Source organism: Glycine max, chromosome 18 (assembly GCF_000004515.6).
Source record: "Glycine max cultivar Williams 82 chromosome 18, Glycine_max_v4.0, whole genome shotgun sequence".
Taxonomy (NCBI): domain Eukaryota; kingdom Viridiplantae; phylum Streptophyta; class Magnoliopsida; order Fabales; family Fabaceae; genus Glycine; species Glycine max.
In genome coordinates this window covers 12,695,060-12,703,226 of record NC_038254.2, presented here as the reverse complement: position 1 = coordinate 12,703,226, position 8,167 = coordinate 12,695,060, and the positions used below count along the sequence as shown (strand labels likewise).

Sequence of the window (8,167 nt, the reverse complement as noted above, 5' to 3'; positions counted from 1 at the left end):
TCTTTAAAACAAGTTACTACTATATGTCTATATTCTAAAATGAATTTGTTTTAAAGAGAAACTTAAACAAATCCAAGGCTTCAGCTTTTTTTCTTTTTCCAATTGATATTAATTATACATATATTTTAACACCTTTTATTATTTAACAAATTTGATGAGAATACAATTAAAAAATTGGCCATACTCTTTTTAATAAAATTCACGTGCAATGTAATTATTTAATAATAAAAACGTAAAAAAAAATATTATTGACATTTTCTTCTCTGAAATAGAGCATACTTACCTTCTGTTCAAATGATTAAGTGTCAACCTTACAGTTTGTGGTAGTTGAAGGCCGCACGAGGTAGCAAAAGTGGTTTGGTTGGTGGAAGAACTGGTGTAGGTTAGGTAGGTGGAGTCTCATTTCGCTGAAATATATTATATTATATTATACTATATTATATTATTCAAACTTTATTAAATAGTATTACTAATTGATCTATTTAAGTAATATTATGTGAGCTTTGAAAAAGTATTGAATATTTGTTCTTCATATAATGATCTCTTTATTTTAAAACATTTATCAAATAACGAGTTTTGGTTTATTTTAAACAATCAAAATAATATAATTTTTTGAAAAATTTTATTTATGAATATGTTACTTAAATATTTAGTTACTCATTATTGTATTTTATCTTTAAATAAAAAATTTAATAATTCTTTTTACTACAATAATACTTATTATAATTAATATTGTTCTTAAAATACCCTGAACAAGTTATCTTATTGTAATGAATCTTTAGCGGTTGGTATAACTATTAAGTATTAACAAATGTGAACTGTGACACGACAGATTTCCGTTGACTATGTTGAGTTCACTTTCTTCCAATTCTCTTCACAGGTATGATGCTAATGCAACTGAAATAGACAGAAAAAATAAAATAATAAAATAATATGTTATTTGGATTATTAGAAATAAAATTAAAGAAGTAAAGTATTATTTATTTATTTGTTTTAATAAATGGAAAAGTAAAAATAAATAGACTATACAAAATTAAAAATAAATTTAATCTAAAATAATTTCCCCTTCCACTTTCTTGAAAGAACTAATCATTGAAAATTTGGTGTTTCAAATCCTATCCGAAGTTCCTTATACCGTGTTTACACTCAAAGGATTAGAATGCAATATATAATAACTCAGTAGCTACTAGTTGTAGTTCAACCTCCTTCCTCCATATACGTTTATTCTATCTCACTTTCCTATTACAGGTTAACTTCAACTTGTTAATTTTAGTTTCATTCACACTCTTTATTTTATTTTGTTTTATTAATAATTTAATATCTTTTGTGTTTAAAATTTGATTCACTTGATCATATATGCCATTTATTGTTTGATTGTGCAGTATCTTTACCTCAATGGCACCAAGTTCTGCAGTGCCAGATGAACAGGTAATTCCTGAATCATGCTTCCAATTTCTGATTGTTTATTTTCCCATCTGTTTTTGAGAGAGCAGTTTCCCTTCTCTATTGACATGCTGATCCTTTTTGGTAAAAATGAAAAATTGTATTTGTAATTGCTAGCTACCTACCACCAATGTAGAGTTTCTGCAATTTTTATTCGAACAAGATAAGATGGTAAATAATACATGGATGTTGTTGTTGTTGGTGGTTTTGGATTTTGATATTCAGGTTGTTGTTGGAGAGGAGATTGAGCATGTAAGAGTGGTCACTTTGAACAGGCCAAGGCAATTGAATGCCATCTCACCAGAACTGGTAGATCCAATTTGCTCAACTTCGAAAATTTCCCCTCTCTGTTAGGTTCATGTATTGTTGTTGTTGCTGCTGCTACTACTACTACTACTATTTTTTTCTTATTATAAAAAAATCGTTAAATGGTTTCAGGTTTCTCAGCTAGCAACATATTTGGAAAAGTGGGAGAAGGATGAGAAAGCAGAACTAGTTATTATAAAGGTTGTGTTTACTTAATTACTCCCTGATTATTTATTTATTCAATTAATTATAATGTATACAGGTTTTTTTATACTATTATCTAGTTATGGATTAGTTTATATAACAAGATTGTTTTGTTATAATTACTTTAAAAGTCATATTTAGAGTGATTTCTAATTGCCCGATACTGTAAAACTTTTTACATTGACACTGTATCAAAGATTAAACTCTTTGTTGTTGTTATTATTTCTTTTGGGTTCCAAAAGAAGACTAACCACTGAATTTGAACCTGCACACTCTTGCTGTTTGTGCTACAATTTTACTAATTGAAATTGTTGAAATAACCTGATTACTTATTAGCTATTGCCTATTATCAATGGTTACCTACCAAAATGAAACAATCTGCCTTCCTCTTGCATTTTTCGTTTATAATTTTGTACACTTCACTCAATTGCTGTGCAATTATTTTTCCAGGGAGCTGGTCGGGCTTTTTGTGCTGGAGGAGATTTGAGAGTCTTCTATGATGGAAGAAAAATAAGTAAATGCATCTTTGTTTGTAGCATTTAGAGGAATCTGTGCAAACAAGTTCACTTAGAGATTTCATTCTTTTTTCTATAGAGAAATGCTAGGAACATATTGTCAAGCACACTCTTTTTTAGTACATTCTTTACTACTAGGTGAAATTCACATAGAACCACTTTAGTAAGTCTCAGGTGAATTTCACAGTAAAGAGTCATTGAAAAATAGTGTGTTTCAAGTGTTCTCCATTTTTTAGTGAGCACTAGTAGATGATATTTAGGAGAGAAATAATTAAGATGATATCTTTACATTATCTGGTCTCATTTGAACTGTAATGCATTTCTTCTTGACAGAGGATGCCTGCCTTGAAGTGGTCTACAGATTTTACTGGCTTTGCTATCACATTAGTACCTATAAGAAAACCCAGGTTCGATTTAGGAAACTTAATTCCACTCTGTCCTTAAAATTTTAAGGCTATATGCTCCTCTGAAAATTCAGTGAAGTCTCATGTTTTCAAGAATGATGCTATTATATTATAACAGGTTGCGCTTGTTCATGGAATTTCAATGGGTGGAGGTGCAGCTTTGATGGTCCCATTGAAGTTCTCAGTTGTAACAGAAAAAACTGTGAGTATTTAGCTTGTTAGAGATTATTTCCTAAGAGTTTAATTAGAATGACGTATATGGTTTTTGTACTGTCATCAAATCATGGATTGCCATGTGTGATAAAATTGTTTACTTCTGTAATAATTATTTAAAAATTCATATCTAAAGTGATTTTTAATTGGTTGATAGTGTAAAAGTATTTGTACTGACAATACATCAAAATGAAACTCATTTTCTAAATCCATTTATGTTTATTTTGTGGCATAATTGCCAAGTACTATCATCCTTAACTTTTTGTGCTGTGTTCAACAATGCTTTGACAGGTTTTTGCCACTCCTGAAGCAAGTTTTGGATTTCATACTGATTGTGGTTTCTCATACTACCATTCTCGTTTACCTGGGTATTTAGGTAACCACAATCTCAAAGAATTCCTTTTACCTTGTCCTCTTTTACTGCATTGAAAATTTTCCCTCCAACACTTCTATCTCCCTAGCTGTTTATTCTTTCTTCCATGACAGTGGAAGTTTCTTTAAAATTATGCTGAGTTAGCATTAAATGAAGAAAACACTATAGCAGATGAAACATAGAAAACTGTGGAGATGATATCATGCATGTAATATACAGGTGAATACTTGGCACTTACTGGAGGAAGGTTGAGTGGGAAGGAAATAGTTGCTGTTGGAGTGGCAACCCATTTTGTCCCTTATGAGGTTTGATTATCTTCAATTTCTGCTATGACTTTCTCTTTTTATAAAGTTTTCATCTTAAAAAATTGAAATAAAACTCTTAAAATGTGGGTTTGGGCCTAAGTCAATTCTAAAATTTAGCTCAAAGGATAGGGGGTTATCTCTCAATTATATATTCTATCTTGTCCTTATTTCTAACTAATGTGGGACTTGGATTTTTCCCGGTACACCCCATCACACCTAACACTACTGGGCTTGATGTGTGTATGAAATGGTGGGTGACCCGTTCAATGGATCTAGGATAGGCTTTAACACCATGTTGAGATTGAAGGACATAATTGAAAATTTGTGCATTTCTCTCTTCTTATTCATTGATTCAAAGACTATGCGTATATATAGATAGAAAAAGATAAGCTAGAAAAAAGGAAAAGATTAGAAAACATCTCCAACGTAGAGGACTCCTATGTGCTGAGTATGACACCAAAATACTGAAGATTCTTCTTCTAACACAAATGCTGCGGGGGATCAGATTGAAACCCATGACAACAATGCAAGGACAATAGAGACTCAGATATCGGCACAATAGGACTTGAAACAAGCAGAGGAAGAGCTGACGAGTCACAGCTTCCAACACTCCCCCTCAAGCTAAAGCTTACTACGCTTTTAGCTTGTTACAATACATTACCATTCAAACTGATGAGACGGTTGCTGAAAACAGTTGGGATATACTTATGTCCATGACAACAATGAATGGGACTAGTAAGCCGTTGCTGAAAAAGACGGTTCTTGACCAGTTTGAACCCCAATGAATGTAATTGAGTCAATGATCGGGACAATGCCGGTGCATTTGGGACAAAGACAGACGAGGTCAGTGCATCTGGGACAAAGACAAGGTCAATGCACCTGAGATGAGGACAGACCAATCATTTGACCAAAGTTCCACTTTCCAAATTCAATAGGCAAAAGCTTAACCATGAAGAATCCACACTCACGACAAGCACCAAAACACCCCCATGTGACCCTGTAACCGATTCCTGCTGCTACCGCCATTGCTCTCTCGCTTTATCTCTAACAAACAGAATCTGAGAAGTATTCGAAACACAACAAGATGAATCCGAGATCGAAACTCCAAATCGACGAAAACAAAATAAGAAGCTCAGAAAATCTGAGAAAAGGAGAGAGGGATTTTTTTTTTAAGAGAAGTTGCTAAAAGAATAATGGAATCAAAAGTGAAGAAAAAGACTCGTGTCAGCGGAAGAAACTGAATTAGTGGGAAAAAGAATTGGAGTAAAAAGAAAATAAAAACTGATAAAGATCTTAGAAAAACTCTCTCAGGGCAGCGGAAGATAATTTTGTTCATGGAGGATGCCATATCTTAATCTCTACCATATTATAACAGAATCATATCTTATCATATCTCCTAAATCTCTATCATATCATGTCTTAACATAAACAACAGTAATGATGATAAAGTATGTTTATTAGTTTTTTTAAAAAAAACTCATCTTAAAATTTGTTTTAGGCCTATGGTAAACAGCTCTAATAGATTTGTTTACATTTTCTATTTTCTGATCTGAAAACATTTATCAAATTTTACTGAAAAAAGAAAAAAAAATAGTAAAAAGCACCAGGATGTTTCTCTCAAAAGTGCTTCTTAGGATCCAAGTCACTAGGTGTTTGTTACATATAGTGTAGTATGTATGGGTTTTAATTAAATGTTAATTTGAATGATGATGCTTACATTTTTGGTGTACCAGAAAATTGTTGAGCTAGAGAAGCGCCTGATTAGCTTGAATTCTGGTGATGAGAATGCTGTAAGATCAGTAATTGAAGAATTTTCTTCAGAAGTTAAACTGGATGAAGAGAGTATCTTAAACAAGTAATAACTTTTTCATCAATGATCTGCTATTTATTTTCTAGTTTTATTCTCACTGTTAGCAGCAAATTCCACTAAGCTCAAGACAGTAACCTTTGGAGATTTTTAGGCAGTCAATAATTAATGAGTGCTTCTCAAAGGATTCTTTAGAAGAAATTATAAAATCATTGGTAAGTTTCTTATCCTTATCTTATTGCATGCTGAGTCCTTTCTGGGATGTTGTTATACATAACTATGCGCTTTGATCTGAAGGAAGCTGAAGCATACAAGGAAGGAAATGGATGGATAGATGCAGTTTTAAAAGGAATGAAAAGATCATCACCAACTGCATTGAAAATAGCATTAAGATCGGTAAGGATTTTTAATATGAATTGTGTAGCATAGGGTGCATTCTAGGTATTGAGTTCTTCAAATCATGATTGGCAGATAAAACTCGAAATTAAAGCAACCAAAGATATATGAAATGTCATCTGGCAGACTGTCACAATTTAATGTTTCCTAAAGTTTTGAGATGATGATTGTCCTCTAACTTAATAAAATGCATAAAGTGGAAATATCCCAATCTTCTTTATAATGGCCATGAAAATACACATTAATTCATGCATATGATGCAGTTTTATTTAAATATAACTAGTACAATAATTTTCCCTTCTAGGTGTAAAATTTACTCTTTCAAATTCTATAAGAAACTAAATCAGGACAAAAAACAGAAATGGTAAATGCATAATCTAGTTAATCACTAAGTCTTTGGTGGCAACAAAACTGACTCAATAAAGAAAAGGGAGGAAAAAGCAAGTTGGCCTTGTAAAAGATTTACATGCTTTTTCTCAAATTTCATGATTCTGTATCCTGTCTTGGATGTGTACAGGTTCGTGAAGGAAGGAATCAAACACTACCTGAATGCTTAAAAAAGGAATTCAGATTAACAATGAATATACTGCGAACTACAATATCTAAGGATATGTATGAGGTAATTGATGTTGTATCATTGGCAGAGCAAATTTAATCAAAAGGCAGCTTAATGTTGTTAAAAATTTTTGAATTTGTTCCCTGCTAATATCTGAAGCAAACTTTTACTGTCTTTTGATGAGAAGGGTATTAGAGCTCTCACCATTGACAAGGATAATACTCCAAAGGTATTCTCTCTCTGTTTTCTCTCCTCTTCCAAAACATGCACACATACTTCTATATGTATTGGAATTGCTTGTGTTGAGTTAGTAATCAAAATATAGAACTATATAGATGTTGCACTATCCCTTCCATAAGTTGAAAACTATTATTACTTGACTTTTTAGAAGGCCAGTAGTTTGCTAGGTAATTGTTTGAAAAAGTTCCACTAAAATAAAAGCGAACTTCACAAAAGAAAAGAAAATGAAATTACCAAGTTTCTTACATCCATAGATGAAAATCTGCAGTAAAAGGTCTTAGAATGTGGGTTTAGACTTAACTCAATCCCAAAAGTTATCTCAAAGAGTGAAGGTTATCCCCATTTATATACTGTATCTTGACCTTATCTCTTGTTGATGTGGGACTTCAGCTTTTCCATCTGAAGGTACAAACCATTTACATGAAAAGTACCCTGTGGGAGCCCAAATTTGCATCTTCCTTTCCACTTTTTATAACCCACAAAACTTCACGTGAGCACTGCTTTCCATGTTTAGTTAGGGAATTATATGCATGCATTAATGCCAATTATATTGTAAAAAAATAGTTAATTATAAACTTTGAACTTAAAATCTAATTACTGCTAGCAATATGAAGTCCAAATGTATTGTTTTCTTATTTTGGAAAAAAGTATTATACTTACTGTTTGTCTTTTATAATACTAAATTATAACTTTGTTCAGTGGGAACCTTCATCGCTTGACAAAGTAGAGGATGGAAAGTTGGACTTGATCTTTCAGCCATTTGAGAAGAATTTGGAGCTGCAAATTCCAGAAAGTGAGGAATACAGGTTTGTTGATGTTTGAATTCTGATTCAGTAAGTATGTTTTCTTAAACTAAATTCGTCTGTATAACCAAAATTTCTCTCTAATTACAAACAGGTGGGATGGTAAATATGAGAATTCAGCTTATGCTCTTCCAAATTGAGAAATTCCTATGTCTGTTAAATGTTGCTTCTTTTAGAATTCCCCCAAAAATATGTCATGGATTTCTGTACTTTCTGGTATGCATTAATCCAGGCTACTTTTTGAGTTCTTGAACAAATTTCAACAGATGAAAGAAGTTCATGAAGAGTAGTCCTCTAAGTTTGGAGTATTAATTTTTGGTGTACAATGACAATACCAAGATTTGAACTTAGAATTTTATGCAAATTACTCAAACTCCTTACTACTAAGCTGTTGTGGGTTGAATGGTTTCATGATACGAGAGAGCATTGATAAGCTGGTTGTTGCTTTTTGCACTTGCTCTATTGCTTCCTCCACATTTTATTGCATTTGGAAAGCCCATTCTAAGGTCCCGGTTGGATCAGTCGGACTGAACTCAGTCTCACAACTATGCCAATTTGTATTATGCATACTTTAATTTTTAAATTCTTGGGTACAACTTTAA

At 32.2% G+C, this 8,167-nt stretch overlaps 1 protein-coding gene across 2 annotated transcripts; it reads left to right on the top strand.

Moving 5' to 3' along the window:
- The first annotated feature begins 820 nt into the window (after positions 1–820).
- Positions 821–8,167, top strand: LOC100818188 (3-hydroxyisobutyryl-CoA hydrolase-like protein). 2 transcript variants are annotated; one of them, NM_001252758.2, is made up of 16 exons: positions 821–880; positions 1,383–1,428; positions 1,669–1,752; positions 1,882–1,950; positions 2,404–2,467; positions 2,802–2,875; positions 2,991–3,074; positions 3,377–3,461; positions 3,678–3,763; positions 5,497–5,618; positions 5,725–5,785; positions 5,868–5,966; positions 6,484–6,585; positions 6,710–6,751; positions 7,462–7,568; positions 7,660–8,167. In NM_001252758.2, the coding sequence occupies exons 1-16, from the start codon at positions 846–848 to the stop codon at positions 7,703–7,705; spliced, it is 1,206 nt and encodes a 401-aa protein (NP_001239687.1). In that variant the 5' UTR covers positions 821–845; the 3' UTR covers positions 7,706–8,167. The 2 variants fall into 2 exon arrangements, with proteins under 2 accessions (NP_001239687.1, NP_001354197.1); NM_001367268.1 differs by lacking the exon at positions 821–880 and adding an exon at positions 1,097–1,248.

Bases quoted from the DNA above. Each gene is read 5' to 3' on its own strand.
- LOC100818188 (NM_001252758.2), top strand. From the start codon at position 846: ATGTTGAGTTCACTTTCTTCCAATTCTCTTCACAG. The intron at 1,429-1,668 runs GTAATTCCTGAA...TTTGATATTCAG, and splicing joins CTGCAGTGCCAGATGAACAG to GTTGTTGTTGGAGAGGAGAT. The intron at 5,786-5,867 runs GTAAGTTTCTTA...TTTGATCTGAAG, and splicing joins AAGAAATTATAAAATCATTG to GAAGCTGAAGCATACAAGGA.